Below are 16766 nucleotides of genomic sequence, written 5' to 3'. Positions count from 1 at the left end.
TGATATGAAAGAGCTGTGGTCGACTTTGATAGCAAGACTGAACATTAAGCTTTGTATTGAAATAATATATTATGGAACACAGGTTGTTTTGTGCGCTTGTTGGTCAGATAGATACTGATTATGAACACAATTCCGATATGTTTAGTAGTAGCACTTCTATTCTGCCAAAGAAATGCAACTCATTCGACATACAAGAGCCTAGCACAAAAGTTTACACCAGCTGTGTAAACCACATAGCACACTACAGTTCTGCTGCGTTAGGCCTAAAATATGTTGCAGATGTGTCTCTGCTTTTGTTGAGCTTTCTGCTTTTCTCGTTCCACTTTTCCAATGTAATCCAAAAGAAGCTTAAAGCTTTCGGTGCCTTTACAAAGGTTTGATGATTGATCTATCTGAATACAGATGTTGCAAGTGAGCGTAGCAATTGTGAATTTTATAGGTTTCTTCCAAGCAACGGTTAAGCCGACCAAATGAACCGAACACGAATCGATGACATTCACAGAATCATAACCACAGCTTATTTTTCTTTGTTATTTTGACAAGTGCATTGTTAAAGTGTTCACCTTGGAAGAAACCTAGCCAGGAAATCTGTCTTTTTTTCTGCAGCTGTTGAGATTCGAACTCTCATACTCGCAACTCAACCGAGTAATGGAAAGCAAACGGATTAACCATTACGACATTGAGTTGTTAATCGATTCACCCTATTCTTTATTTGTCGTAATTTTCGTTTTTATCTCCTTTCGAACATCCGGTTGCGCTGGATCGTCGTCAATTGAAATAGACCGATAACAAACAATGCAGATTGTGAAGCTGCTATAAATACGGCGTTGTATCGGAAAATATCTCAGATTAAATGTTGACGAATTGTATTGAGCTCAATTTGAGTGTAATTAACAGAAGTTTGTTTTTTTTTTTTTACAATTTAAAGTCAGTTTGGTGTGCAACATGTAAGTAGAAATATGATAAAAGTGAATGAAAAATTGTCACCAAATTCACTGTGTTTCAAACAGGACGTCGCAAACGAACATTCTCATCATTGCAGTACTTCTGGTTGCTAATTATAGAGCAATCGACGGAATTGCTCTCGATTGCTCGTATGAAATGGTGACGTTTAGTACTGTTGGAAGCGTATATACATGTGTAGCGCGAGTATTGTTCGACAACGTTGACGGCGCAGTAACAGCAATTTTTGGAAGTCATCAAACAGGAAAAGGACATGAAGATGTGGGTGGAATAATTCTGGAAGGGCAGGATTTGTCTGTTTTTCCGACGAATATCGAATATTTCTTTCCAAATATGATTGCCATTTATTTATATAACAACAGCATACCCGCCGTCAACAACGAACATTTGGCTCCGTTTCCATATTTACAATTTCTAGTGCTTGCCACGAATAAAATTACATCGATTGGCAGCAGCCTCTTCTCCGGCATGAACTCGATGAGATTAATCTCTTTCAGTTTCAACAACATTCGACATGTGGCTCACGACTTAAATTTACCAATCAATGGTTACGTAGAATTCTCTGCAAATACTTGCATTGATCAATACGCTACCACGCCGGCAGAAGTTGCCAGCTTAACATTGAATTTGTTACGTAATTGTCCGCCGACAATATCACAGATAGAAGAGTCGCTTGAAAATCGACAAAATCTACTGACACACGTCGACAGTCAAGTACGAGTGCTTCGGAATGAACAGATAGATTTAGTAGCGAGGATCGAGAATTTGGAACGTATTATCGGAAGTAAAACAGAGGCGGAGCCCTCCAATCAGTTTTTAATCGATACGTCCGGAAACTGAATGACTGAATGAGCTGACGATTTCACACTTGCCTTCTTCCAGATATTTTAAATCTGGTGAACTGACTTGATTTGTCACCATACGCGTTTCTAATAAAAATTGAAGAACGAAAACGACTCAGACTTTAATTGTTGGTTTTTCACTTTTCACGCTACAATTAAATTACAACAGTCGCCGGCTCACGGCTCCTCTCTCTCTCCTCTCTCTGTCTTCCACTTATTCGTTGACGCTGACAAGAAACTTCATCGAAATCAATGACCCTCGTAGCTGTGCTAGCCCAAAAAAACCCAAAATCAAATTTTATTCTTCACAGATAGTAACAAAATTTTTTAAAAGAGTCACCCAATTATCGTCCCATCACAAAATTAGACCAAAATTATATTGGGAATAACTCCCATACCATAAGACCGATATTGTTCATTTACGAAAAAGACCGGTGGGGAAAAAATAGAACTTTTCTCATTCGAACTGTCACTTTGTTTATGTGTTCGAAAATTGCATGGCGCATCGATGTTTTCGTTTCGTGAAGAAAAACGACAAAAAATGAACGCATGCAAAACGTTGTGTTCATCGGCAGAAATAAGGAATTCCAACTTGAGCGAAATTGTGGCCTTCGGTAAACGAATAACTATTTTTTTTTACAAAATAGTATGTTACATACCAAGGACGCGTCGCTTCGCGTCGCTCCATCCCTGGACGTTTTCACCACCTGGGTCTAAAACACACCTTTTTGATCCGTGGTTTGTATACTATTTTTCTTCCTGGAGTACCAAAGTCACATTCCGAACAAAACATAACAACAAAACTGAACAACATACCGGTGCAAAAGCATTCCATATTAATGCCGAAAGTAATCCGTATGAATGCCTAAAGAAGTCCGTTCCGTGTGCATGTATTCTCACAAATGTCGAAAAATAAGCAATATGTAGGAATGCCGAAAGACATCCGAATGAATGCCGAAAGCAGTCCGTATGAATGCTGAAAGCAATCCTTATGAATGCATTGTCACAAAACACTAAAAACATTACATTCGCGTACATACAACAACTTGACACATTTGGGAAAGAATAAAGATAATGACATAAGCGGGAATGAAAATTGAGAGAAAATAGTAGGGGAGAATGTTGCTCTTTCGGTACTAAATTTGGTGAGTGAATGTGACGGTTTTGGTACTACAGGAAGAAAAAACATTTTTGTGTATAAAACTGACTTTTGTGCACAGAAGTCATTTTTCGTGTAAACAAAATTTTAAATTTTGAATTTTTCCAGACGTATTTTATGACTGATGTAAGGCCCTGACTTGCAGGGAAATGAAATCATTGTCGTTTCTAAAATGTTACCTCTGTCACTGTTTGTACCTTTTTGATTAAGTAGTGTTGAAATATCGCGACTTCGTCGCTTTTTTTGCCATCGCTTTAGTGCGGGTGTTAACGCCCACAATGTATGGGAAAAGGTACACTTTTGGTTAATCTCAAATTGAGTCGTTGGGTTATGTATAGTATCCCAGGAGTAATATTTGTGGAAGGGTTGCCAAAAAATTCCACTTGAAAGTATCGAGTTATTCAGGAAGAACCGAAAAATTCTAGGCTCAGTACAAGCATTTTTCGTTGTTCTATCAAAACTCGAGTTTCGAAAAATTTTCTTGAAAATTTATTTTTCCCAAATTGTGGACACCCCAAAGTATCCAAAACCACTTAAAAACAAAAATTTTTTTTTTTTTACTCGCTCGAAATAAAGTTTCAAACTCGAAATTTCATGAAAAATTTGACCTCCGGGAAAACAAACTTTGACTTTATACCGTCATCCTGAGGGCCCATTCCAATTTTTTTTTTCCCGAAAGTGGCTTTAAAACATCTTTGGACTAATCTGAACATTATATAAGCAGCATGTCATTGTGGAAAAACGTTGTTCATACATAAATATGCTGAAAGACCTCCGGCTCCGGCTCGTCCTGGAAGCCTCAAATTCGCTAAAAAAAACCTTTCAATATGTGTCAGGAAAACACTTTTTGAATGAAGTATTTTACGCCAAAATTAATTTTTTCGGTATTGACTGTCACTGTGACTTATCATAATCAAATGAACGGGAACATGATGTTACAACTTTCGTATGTAGAACAAAAACTTTCATTTTTTACACCCCTCGTTACGCCTTACAGTACGCAACAATCCATATCCCAGGAATCATTTAATTTGAAAAGTAGCTCACATTTACGCGGTGTTTGTTATGGTGAATAAGGTCGAATAGCTGCACCTACAAAAAAAAAATCGTTTCCATTTGTGTATACTAGAACAAAGTTCATACTTTGTCTAAATTATATGAATCGCTAATGGATATAAAAGTGGCGTGCCGTCTCTTACAAATTACGGTTCAGTTTTTCTTCTTCTTCCATTTCACTAGAATACTCCAACTACAGTCTATTCCATTCGGTATCATTCACAAAAGTATAACTCGCTGTAGAGTTCTATATATGACCAGCGGAAAGTGCGGTATAGTAATGTTCTGTATGTGGTTCGGTTGTGATGTACGTACACAAAAAAAAACCGTAGGCTGGGAAGGGGAAGAAAAACATATCTTTAAAAACATAAATATAATAAACTGAATAAAAGCATTCCTTATATGAATACATATCGCATATTGTTGTGTGGACGGTTTATACCGAATCCTCTATGTTATACACAGGCAAATGAGCGTGCTTACGATTTATTTATTGTGCTCAAGCCAACCTTTCAGCCAGTGTCTCGCGGTGTTCGGTTCAGTTACTGTTTATGTGTTCGCGTGAGAAGATTTAAAACGTTCAACCGTAAAAACAGAAATTGATCGCGAAAAGATATTGCTCACTCGCATTGGCGGTATTTTTTGTTGGTTTTTATTTATTTATTTTGTGACTAAGACACTGCGGTATGTTCCGCGCGTAATTTGTATCATATATATTCCTCTGTTCGTCTATAGTACTTAGTACAGTGACACGCAAAACAGATGAGATCAATGAAATATTACTAATAATAATTTCAAGTGAAATAACAACAGATGCGCGGGATTTAATTTGTGATCCGTGCTTTCTCTACTTGCAGTGATTTTGTACAATTTTCATAATTTTGGATTCGGTTGAGTTTACTTAATTGGAAGAGAATTTAGTTCTTTGTTCTTAGTTCGTAGAGAAAATGCTAAATTAATTGTCAGTTTGAGATGGTGTCATTGCGCTTCTGGGTATAACAAGATCATTAAACATTGTGTCGTTTAACAAAACCTTGCAATGTTCACCGGAAAGAGTCAATATTTCTCATTTTAATGGAATGTTAGCGTCTTAGGTTCCAGTGCAACCTCTACAAATAATAGATGGGAGCAGTAGAAACCATTTCTTGAGCGGGAGGACATTTTATTCATAACAGAGAATTATCGACCTGAGTTCCCACCAAGGCTTGTTTTTGAGATTTTTTTTTTTGGATTCTGAAGATTCCAATTTCAAACAATTTTGAGGAACCTTACCACTTAAATGTCAATTTTTGGCCTTACAATCGATTTTTAACCGTGAAGCCATGATGGCATATTTTTGGCCAAATAAAATATAGATCGTGCTGTCTTCTACATTTTTCTCCGAAATTTTGACAGCTCCGAAATTTTGACAACTCCGAAAAACTTTGAAAATTCAGAAAGAAAATTCTAAAATTTTCATAATTTTTTTGAGTTTAAACTCCCCAAGAAAAACCTTGGTCTCCAAATATTTCGCTATCATTTTTGTATATCACCTACTTGTCTCCCAAGCTAAGTATGGCTTCCACTCAACAAATTTTTGGTATAAGTGGAAATCACGCCTTACTTATTCCATGCAGATGACAATATCGTTTCCACTGTCTAAAGTCTTCTGGAAGCGAGCTGTACCACCTGAGAGTGATTATGTCAGCTGTTCCACTTTTTCTTGCATAAAATCCCATTAGGCAAATAATTCAATTTAGGAAAAAATTTCGTTGGACTTTGACATAAAAATGTGAATCTAAATTGGATGGAAATCCCAAACTTTATCAGACATTCGCCTAAACTTTGTGAGTTCGTTCAGTCTGTTCTTTTTGTCGTTAACCTCTTCAACGACTTAAACAACCGCGATAAGACTTAGTGACGAAAGAATCGTCTCCCTGTTTGATTAGATAATAAAATTATGGTCTGTTGTTGGTGTTGATACCAAAACAAACATTTTTAATTGAAGAAAGATTTGAGCCAACAGACATAACGTTTATGGAGCCTTCATTGAAATGATAAATTTTAGAAGAAAACATTCTGTTGATACAAGATGGGATTGAAGCGAGAACATTTTAAGCGGAAATGTGAAGCCGGTGAAGCTTTTTATAGTCTAGGCTACGAAGAAGTAGCGACTGATACACCATTATTTTACCTATCTTTAAAACTGATCGAACGAGTAATTTTTTCTACCTCTTCAACCCTGGCATGTATTGTACTGATGGGCGACAGCAATTAAATTATTTCTCTCTTTAACGGATGGAATCTCCCAAATGTAGCAAGAACTATTGGGAAACAGTACCGGACTGGCTCGAAAAAGCCCATCGGGGGTTTCATGCAACTCAATTTTAAAAGGCCAACAAATTCTCATACAAAAATCCAAAAGGCCCTTCGGGAATCCCCCGAATTCACCGTATGATCAGTCTGGGCCTGTTGGGAAATAGTTCTAGAATTGAAGCAGTCTTTCTGTAAATACTACGTCATGTAGCCTAGATACAAAGTCAACTAAGGTTCAGTAAGGCGAAAGGTCCGATTTTTTAAATTGCCTGAATGACTCGAGAACGATTGTCATTCGACCCACAGATTCTCGTGCTTTCTGTCCCAATATTGAGAACTACCTTCAACAAAGAAACCCTTTGTTATTGTAGGCCATAGATAATTTTAACATACCGCATCGCGCTACTATCTCCGTTCATAACGTGACACAAAAGACGGGCTTATTACTGATTGATCGACCAGATTTATTTAAACGTCATTCACTTAATATTTGTCAAATACCTTGATTTACGTCTACAAAATGTTTTTTTTTTAATCTCTTCCCGCCCACAGTCAACATCCTCGCAAATACAAAAAATAATAATCGTCAATCGCGCATTACAACAAAGTAAATAAAAAAGGAAAGGAAAAAAAAACGTTTATCACTTTTACGTATCGTAAAACTATTTATGTTTGTCCCAGTCCCATATCATTTTTCGTATTTTGTTTATGTGCTGGCACGCAGGAGACTCGTTTTAATATACTGCAGTCTTGTGTTTGTTATTCGGTGTGTGTGTTGTAGATTTAACAGAAAAGAGACATCAACCAAATCTAAATTACTTTTATTCCCGAGATTGTTTCCACTATGCCACCACTACCGATCCGAATTGTAGCCACAGCTGAAAATTATTTCGCCTAAGAGTATGTTCTCTTAACATTTGAATTTATTCGGGCAAATTTATGACGATTTGTTTGGATGTCTAGAGACTTCACTAACAGAACTGCCAGTAACAAGATGAGGTTGGACCACCGACTTAACTTGAATTCCGAACCACGCCTTTAAGTATGCAAATGATCTCAGAGGAAATTGATATCTCGCCTAAATGTAGGCTAGATATATGAACACAAATTCATCGTTGGGTTATGTCACCCATGTCGTTCGGTGTGTAAATCGCTACAGCCATCAAACTCTGCAGCTACTCAAATTATGAAGCTTAAGTGAACTTTAGAACGTCACTAACGCGTTAGAATCGTTAGAAAAATTGCTTGTAGAATTGTCTGACACGGGAGTCGAACCCGGATCATTTTAGTGGAAGTGTACTTAACTGAGCTATTCTGTTCGCTTCATGGGTGAGTTGAAGCGAGCTAACACAAATGTCTTGTGGACCTATCAAATAACCTCTTACATCGACCGACAATTAAGTGTAATACTTCCGTTTCAAGAGCTGGTGTTTAAGTTCGTTGATTGTTTGAAAAGCTTCACCTGCAACCCACATTTCTTTGTCACTCTCGGGTTAGCAACATTTGGATGTATCTCAAGGTTTTTATCACATAAGTAAGGCGTTCTCACTGCATATTAACCTTATTAAAATAGCTACACCTTTAAAGGGATGAGGACTCACTAATCTCCATTACTAAGTAGTTACGATGCAAAATGGATTTGTTTGTCTACCTTTACATTGAATGAACATTGAGTAATTCTTATGAGCATTCAAGATCTGTCATTCCCGATATGTATAGTTGCAAACCTCTGTATAAACCCCGTTCGGGTCTCACCGAACACCAAGACCGATCCCGCTACTTCTTTCTGTCGGTTTCAATAACAATTAAATATTTTTTTTACAGAAAAAACAACACTTCATTTTCCATGCATTCTTTCAAATCAGTCGACGAAATTCATTAATCTTTTTATTATAAAAACCATAAAATCAATGTGACATTTTCCGTCGCACTATAATTCACATATCAAATGCAATGGCGCTGTGTGTGAATTAAGTCACCATAAATTCTTGTTAATTGCCTTCAATAAAAAAACGTTTGTCGTCAGTCATATTTCAGTGCACTCGACCTTCAATTAAGCAGTTAATTTTTCGAATCTTTTTTTGAGATTCGAAATTCGAAGCCATAGAAACGTTCTGTTGGTGCTGTCAATCTAAGAGCTCGTTCAGGAACGATTTTTTCTTCACTCAGTGAAGATTTGACGATTCGTTCAATGTTACACTAACAGTTGTCTGACGTTTGCCGTTCAGATACGTTAGTGAAAGTTACGAGTTAATTTTCTGTTTATGTTTACATTCCCACAGAGGGATTCTTTTGAATTCCGACTGACCGAAATCGGCGCTATTTTTTCTGGGACTTTTTTATATATGCCTAGTTAGGCCTTGGTGCCTAGGCCCCAAAATAAGTCTAAGATTTTTTTGATCTTCCGAAAAAGTCGAAAAATGGGGTTCCGTAGTCCGGATTTCATTTCCGTAAGGTGTCGAGGATACGAGCGTGTATGGGTTCGTTGGAAAGCTGAGGTCGAGTATTCTCGGGGAAAATATTAATTTCAAAAAATTGTATGACAAACGGCCGAATGACTTCCGAAAAATTTCTCAGAATCGATGGAACGTAGGTGAACTTTGACGAGGGCTGTGACCTCCACCTCACTAATGCAATTATTTGATTAAATTTGGAGGACCTCAACTTTACAGTGATACTCACTTGCGTCCTTAACTTACCTTAACGGACCAACTTACTAGACCGAAAGTGGAGGGGAACGGAACTTATATACAAAATGAAGAGGAAGGAGGTGCCAAAAACAACTGACAACAGAACTATTTTGTTTCTTAGAAATTTATTTGACCATGACGAACATCACTCATTCAGAATTCATTCGACGCAATGTCGCAATGAAAAGTCAGAAAAAAATATTTTCGCACAGTTTACAGTGCGCTTTTCTAAGATCGACCATCCAGTTCGACCATTTCTTTGATCATCTGAATTGCATCAGGCGTCTCCTCATATGCCTCGTAATAGTATTGAACGGTTTCCTGGGCATGATCTTCACTTCCTTCACTGTACCGACACGCTGTCATTGCGTCCTAATAATCTTTCGGATCGATGAGACCGGGCCAACTGTACTTATTCCCCGTCTGAAAAAAGCCGAGCAACATTTCCAGTGCATGATCCAAATAGTCGACGAGAAGATATCTTGTTCGTATATAATTGCGCGTATCCAAGATTTCCCAAATACGCTCCCCTTCCGTTTCGAACACATTCGCCGGCAACATGAAACTTGGTGGTTCTGACGTACTCGACAGCAATATAGCAAATACTGTCTGTACTGTGGTTACTTGCAGCCCCCAGCTCGTACAGGATTACTTTTTTAGCACAACATCCGTTTATATGTAAATCCGTTCTATGAAAAAGTTCTGTTAGGTCGGTGTCAGATCGATTTGACATCGGAAAATCTCTGTTCTTGAACTGTCGACGCTGGCATATCGTATCATCAAATGGTCCACAGAAATCGAAATGATTTATATCCGCAGACCACAACACATCCATTGTAAATTCACTTCACCGAAGTTTCATGACATTTGGGTAACATTTCACGACCAAAATACATCGTGAGAAATCTAACCTCACACTTACACCTGTCATCGTTAACTGAACGAAACTCAGTGAAGAAAAAATCGTTTCTGAACGAGCTCTAAAGCAATGAAGTTAGAGTAGAAACAATTTAACGAAAGCTGTCTTACTCTAGCTACAGTTACACTCATAGCGACGCGAATGAGATGCAATTCAAATTTTTCTTTTGTTCTTCTGTCAAGTTTGACAGTACAACAAAAGAACAATTTGAATTAAATCTCTTTAGCGTTGCTATGTGTAGCTACAGTTAGATTTAATACGATAGTTCTGTATAATAGATGCTAGGATTGTACACGTGTGTACCTTGCAACTTAGTAAGTACGTCATTGATGAATCATAAACTGAAATAGAAAATTATCCCAAAATAACCGCTTCGCCAAGCTAACTTGTAGCACATGGGAAGTTGCTCCAAATTTGCCATGACGATTCTGGTGAATCGATTTTAAAATTTGTATTTTTATCCAAAAAGCACATAGTGGTCCCTAACCGGCCGAGATCTCTTATCATTTTGCTGAAAAAAAAATTATTTTACATTTGTAAGGTTGCCTCCTTTGTGAGCGACAGGGTCCGTTCTGAAAGCGAAATTTTTGAAGAGTTTATTCTCTGTACAGTCGGCGACTTTGAAATAAGTCGCATATTTCGTTGCAGCTGTTTTTCCGCTGATCCACACACACAAGCAAATGCTCTAATGCTTGTTTATACGTGAGAACAATGTACACCGTTTATGTCCGTGCCACAATCGTATACATACAGTTTAGCCAATGGGCCATACAATTCAACATTCGTAATATTTATAAACTGTCATCTGTCAAATCGTGTGGCCTCATTTTGTGTGCGAGTGGTTTGTATAAAACAGGTGAAACGAAATACGTCACTGATTTCAAAGCCACTGACTATGCCACATGATTGGAAATAAACTGCTGCAACTCTTTTAGGATTCAAATTAAAATCTTAAAATCGATCCAACCTATTAGAGATGTACAAGGGCCAAGTATTCCTACATATTGCCTTTATGCCGCTTACTCATATCACAGAAAATCCAAACGTTGACTCAAATCTATGAAACATATTGATCTATACAATATCCACTGCCCCGTCAAATGACTTTTAAATGATGTAATACACTCGTCAATGTATTCGATTTGATTTTATTTGATTGAGATTGTGATGAAGATTTCTATCTAGAGCAAACGAACTGCTTTTTTTTACCTACAGAACATCGAAAGACATTTTTCTTGAATAAAATTTAAACGAAAATTCCCAACAATAAAATGAGTGTAAAAACGGAAAATAAAATAACGTTACGTATCGAGGCGTTGTCGAACAAAAAGGAGATTATCATCGGAAATCCTCGTAAGTAGAAAAACATAAATTAATTAATTTCACATGACAAGTTACATTTACCTTGCTGTCTTCCATCATCTTTTTATAAATGCAACGCTTCGAATCTGTTGCAAAGCTTTGCATTATTTACCATTGATGATTACATGCACTTATGGAGTTACAATACATTCGTCGTTTTTGTTGTTGCTTACAATGCACTTCAGAAAACCAGTTCGCGATTTTATGAGAAAATCTCATTGCAAATTGTTTTCGATAAGATACAAAATAGAGAACACTTGCAGGCTGGAATCAATTCTTTTTTCTGTTTAGAATGGTACGAAGTGGATTAGCCAACGTGTGTTCCTATTTACAACATAAATGGATCAGTCGTGCCATGTTCAATTAATAGTGAATTTTAAGAGATTCTTGGGCTGGGAAATGTTCTCTCTGCAAAAAAAAGCGAATGAAGTCAGAACCTCGATCAGAACATTAAGTCTCGAAACAGGTCAGGTATTACTTGATCTGAAACTGAAATTTAAATTAACCTGAAAATATCTGAGATTGAATGTGAACTTATCTGAAGACCTATAAAAATTCAGGTACTTTTCCGGGTTACCTGAGAACTGATCCGATTTACCTGAATATTTGTTGGTCTTCAGATTTCAGGTAAAGTCTGGTGAGATAATAACTTTCAATTCAGATAATCTGAGCTTCAGGTTTCAGTTCGACCTGATCTCTTCCGAGCCTTAACAGACTGTGAGTCGAAGAGTGCATTAGTTGTCCACAAGGTGAAAAATGTTCGTTCTGGTGTGGTGATTTTACTTTTACTTTTACTTTTGTAATTCTTAGTCAATCGACGTTACAGAGAATCCAAATAGTTGTCAGAATGAAAATACTGGTGCAAGACAAAGATTTTCAATTTGTCTGGACTGAGAAGCTCTTGAAAAGAAAATTTTATTCTTCTTGTGCCAAACTTTCATTTCGAAGAGATACATAGTAGGGCGGGTCCCATTTTGGGTATTTTGCTTGCTTTGAAGAGAGATGAACTCTTTTAGGGTATGCTGAGTTTGAATATGACGGAACACCGACTGCCAGATCAACTTTTTCCGTGTTTTTGACCGACTTTCTACCAGCATGCCTTTCGAATAGAGGCGGCACATATTTACATTACCGAAGTTCATTTGTACGACTCGTCATTGCATGTGGGGTAGAGGTATCATTGGAAATCTTAGGCAAATTACTTCAAGATAGTTTTCCCGATCTTAAGATGGCTTGTTGAAACCGCAGTACTCCTTGAAGTTAACAGTACCCCAACTGAAATCATACAGCCGTGGGATATTCAAAAGTAATCGGAAATAAACAATCTAAAAATTCAGAATTGTTCGTCCGAGCAAGCCACAATAGGGTCTAAGAGGTAATTTTCAAAATGGGAAAATCGACCCAACCTAATACACACTGACCTCAGCATCGTTTGTGACCATATATAAACATCTTTTGAGGTGGCTACACTGTTCGTACACTATTTCTGCACTGATAAAAAAGAGTTGAAAAATCTTACCTGTTGCAGGTAACTTTGTCTCCAGGTAATCTATGTCATCTGCAACAGGTGTATTTTACGTATAGAGAGCTACAGCTGTGGCAGCTATTGTAGGTTACATTGAGACAAATTTACCTGCAGCAGTAAAGATTTTCAATTCTTTTTTGTTGGCGTGGGTTAGCTTGCACAGTGTCTCTGTTAGCTTTTGAATACGTCTGTGTCACAGTTAGTTTTTAGATTCGGAAAGATTTGTTGAAACTTCATCAAATCATTAAAATGATTGACGACTGTCTTTACTAAAGTTTCCATTTTTTTAACCACAGCGATCCCATTCATATTTTCCAAAATTTCTCATATCAAAAACTTGATCAATTTAGGAAAATTCCGAGCACGGCGTTTATGAACGAGTCAATGTACATGTTTAACTATGCGAGTCACTGTCTTTACAACATTCTTCAAAAAATTGCATTTCGCGCTATCCACTTTTATTGCCATTAAGCTTAAACAAGTCAACTTTTACGAAATTCGACATCCACTTTCAGTCAAGGCATCGCAAATGTCATTCAATGAAATGTCGTCTCAACTCAGCTATTTCCTTTTAATGAACCTGGCAATTTTGATCGATTATTTTTGTCCAAATTTGGCATTAGAAATGCGAATGTAACATGGTTTTTGCGTTGATAACGATAAAAAGAAACATGGGAGGAGGAGAAAAATGCATTTTTCAATTACGCTTTTCTCGCATACATATGATTTGTCTGTGTCACCAGTTACAGGCTATGATTAAATAAAATATTTCATTCGATGATTGATGTTCGGATTATGCAGTGATGCAGTAGAGTCGCTGCATTATGCCATTCATGAAATAAACCGGTTACTTATAACTCACTATTATTGATAGTTTATCCCAGTTTATTCATTGCAAAGTTGCATCAGTACTAGTAACGTAATAATAAGACTGAAGATCACACTTGGTTCGAGTCTAGACTCACTCTGCTCTAAATTGAAACCTCCCTTTCCCTTCCAGATTTCATATTACGAAATCAACTTAACAAAATAAAAAATTATTTTCATGTTGACTTTTCCTTAGACTAATCATTACTAGACCGGAATTTCGTACGGCAAAATATGTTCCCAACATCAGTTTGTCTAAGATGTATATTTCGTACGATTTTACGTAAAATGTTGCACTAATACATGTAGGCGTTCGTCTAAGGACCTTTCACAGAATTTGTAATATGAAGTCACCACCTTCGTGAGTGTTTTAACCTGTTCTTTCAGAACTTTGACTTTTCGATCACATCCCACGGGATTGATGACTTTTTTGAAAATGGTTTTTTTTTGTAAATTCGATTACAGTAGGCTCTTTTTGGAAAGAAAATCTCACTATGCCTTTAAGCGCCTTCTGTTTTTCTATGAAGCACAGCAACTTCATTTCATTGCGGCATTTTCTTTGTTTTAATGTCATGTGTTAAGGAAATCGTAAAGTTACTGACTCATGGGTCTCTTACATTTTTTATTTGTGTTGCACGATTTTCAGTCGTTTTTACATGTGCAGAGGTGTAACGTAAAATAAAATCATTCATTGGTACGATTGCGCAGATAAACGTGATTACCAATTGGCTGCTAATTGGCACTTGAGGTGAACTGTAGAGGGCGTCCCTTTTCTATGAAAAATGAGTATGAGCAAATGTCACGAGTTGTCATGTCTCTCATTTTTCCATATATTTGTGATCTTTGCTAATAGTGTTGCCACTATTGTTGTCAAGTGACAATTGTCGTACAAGCTGGCGAAACTATTTAGCAACCATGACGATACGAAAATATATGGAAACACGAGAGACATGACAACCAAGACTGTATACTTTGGGGAGGTCACGCAGATCGCCATTTTATAAGATACGCGGGAACACACCTTTTCCATACAAACAAATTCACCAAAATTGAATTTGTATGGCGTGGTGAATTTTTTGTATGAAACGTGGTGTGTAACCCGCGTATCTGCATCTGCGTGACCTCCCCAAAGTATACAGCTTTGATGACAACTCGTGATCAATAGAAAAGTGACGTCCACTAAAATGCAGCTCAAATGCCAATTTTCACTTCCGATACACTGTAGATGGCGTTAATTTTCTATGAAAATTCATCTCATTCTTCTCTCTCATTTTTCCCTATATTTTTGACGTATCGTGATTTTGCTAATAGTGCTGTCAGCTTACAACGAAAGTGCCAAGTTTAATACCTGGGCCACGATTCTTGTATTTTTGTCAGAGAAATGATAAGTTGGTACGTCTTTGGCGAGATAGAAGGAACATTGGAATGACAGTTGGCTTCTATAAGAGACATTGTGAGAGAATTTGTATGTAACTCTCTCACATTCTCTACCATAGAAGCCAACTGTCATTCCAATGTTCCTTCTATCTCGCCACAGGCGTACCAACTTATCATTTCTCTGATTTTTGTAACTCCAAATTTTTGTAACTTGACAGTTGCGTGCATAAACTGTCAAGTAACGAACGCTATGAGAATCTACGCCCTGCGGCTCAAAAGACGTATCAGATAGTGGGTAACAATTTTATTAAAATGAACAACAACTGATTGTAAGTTGCAACATTTGGATTACTTTTATGAACCCAACAACAGGGCCAGATCGGATGGATTATTGACAATTTGATTGTAACAACTTTGATCAATGTAATAGAGCGAATTGCCAAGCAACGCCAACACAATATTTATAATCGGATTCAAAAGCTGGGTAATCCAGAATGTGTCTGGGTTTCGGCACAGCAAATTGATCACTGGTGTTCCATCGGGTAAACAGAATGCTTTGAAAAAACATTCACCATCCGGTAGAACCTTCATCTTCATATTGTCAACGGTTCTGTGATTGCTACGCGGCATGCATTGCAAATCATCGCCGGAATAGTTGAATTGAAATGCGTTCGTGGTTTTGGTGATGAGATTTCGATATACCGTGGAGCAAGGAGACCTTCAACGAAACATTTGTTGTAGAAAACTTGACGAAATGTGTTAACGAATCCGGCTTTCTTACCCTGTCTTCTTGTACTTGTCAAGGATTGCATTATTTGCTGTTTGCGATATGCCATGAACTTCACAAGCGCCATAATTTGCTTGGTAGCTAGTTGTAATCACTGAGTAAAGTCCACTTATTTTCTAACAAGTCAGAAAGTTGTCATTAAAATGCCACGTTTGGAAAACTAAACTTACTTGGAAATTAATGTCGTCGTTGCTCCAATCAAGTGAATTATATACATCACAGGTGCTGTTGACCATCTGAACGATGATCAAACAGAAAACAGTTTGTGCGAAAAAATTCAGCGGATTAAAGGGAAACATTTTATGAATTTTAAAGAAGCAGGTCACAAATAGACTGTACTCTTAGCCTGTCTGTAACCAACTAAACTCCTCCAATTGATTGATGTTAATTTTATTAATTTCGCAATAGCGAAAAAACACCTTTCACGTATTTGCACAGCTGATTACACTTTTAATTTAGAACAAATAATATTGCTCGTGGCAAATGTGGCAATGAGTTATTACACCGAGTCTGTTCTATTTATACCTATGCCGAAACGCCCAAAGGTCATCGACATTCGCCACTACAGAAATTTCGCTGTATCATGAGTCCGAAAGTTTAAATTACAACAACGCCAGAATTCGAACTTGTCGAATATTTGCTGCCTGCGGACATAATAGACATTAAAAGTCAATTTGTGAGAACACGAAAACAAGCCATCCGAAGGCATGCAACAATTGATTCAGGAATCCTTCCTAAATAATTGGCAACAACTTTTTTGTTATATAGATCATCTTCAAGGACGTTTGAAATGTGATGAAATGTAATGGTCGAAGCTGAAATGCAATGAACGAAACATTTAACGAAACTTAAGTGAGGTTACGTCTGAAAGATCTATCGATATAACTCCGTTGTCACGGTAGAAATCGCGAAACAATGGTCTGC

At 37.2% G+C, this 16766-nt stretch overlaps 2 protein-coding genes and 1 long non-coding RNA gene across 3 annotated transcripts; 2 read left to right on the top strand and 1 right to left on the bottom strand.

Moving 5' to 3' along the window:
* Positions 1-857: 857 nt before the first annotated feature.
* LOC119078199 lies at positions 858-1916 on the top strand. Its single transcript, XM_037185664.1, has 2 exons — positions 858-947; positions 1011-1916. Coding segments are annotated over exons 1-2 (795 nt in total). The 5' UTR covers positions 858-945; the 3' UTR covers positions 1804-1916.
* A 2392-nt stretch (positions 1917-4308) lies between these two features.
* Positions 4309-11290, top strand: LOC119078198. The gene is made up of 2 exons (XR_005087950.1): positions 4309-4655; positions 11140-11290. It is a non-coding gene; the product is annotated as an uncharacterized LOC119078198 (long non-coding RNA).
* Positions 11291-15344: 4054 nt separating this feature from the next.
* LOC119078197 lies at positions 15345-16225 on the bottom strand. Its single transcript, XM_037185663.1, has 3 exons — positions 16013-16225; positions 15837-15958; positions 15345-15773 (listed from the first exon to the last, which is right to left on the bottom strand). Exons 1-3 carry the CDS (start codon positions 16139-16141, stop codon positions 15410-15412), a joined length of 615 nt encoding a protein of 204 aa, XP_037041558.1. The 5' UTR covers positions 16142-16225; the 3' UTR covers positions 15345-15409.
* Between the last annotated feature and the right edge of the window lie 541 nt (positions 16226-16766).

Source organism: Bradysia coprophila, unplaced genomic scaffold (assembly GCF_014529535.1).
Source record: "Bradysia coprophila strain Holo2 unplaced genomic scaffold, BU_Bcop_v1 contig_240, whole genome shotgun sequence".
NCBI lineage: Eukaryota > Metazoa > Arthropoda > Insecta > Diptera > Sciaridae > Bradysia > Bradysia coprophila.
This window is presented reverse-complemented; position numbering and strand designations above follow the sequence as displayed.

Bases quoted from the DNA above. Each gene is read 5' to 3' on its own strand.
- LOC119078197 (XM_037185663.1), bottom strand. From the start codon at position 16,141: ATGTTTCCCTTTAATCCGCTGAATTTTTTCGCACAAACTGTTTTCTGT. The intron at 15,959-16,012 runs GTAAGTTTAGTT...CTGACTTGTTAG, and splicing joins ACGACGACATTAATTTCCAA to AAAATAAGTGGACTTTACTC. The intron at 15,774-15,836 runs GTAAGAAAGCCG...GTTTCGTTGAAG, and splicing joins GACAAGTACAAGAAGACAGG to GTCTCCTTGCTCCACGGTAT.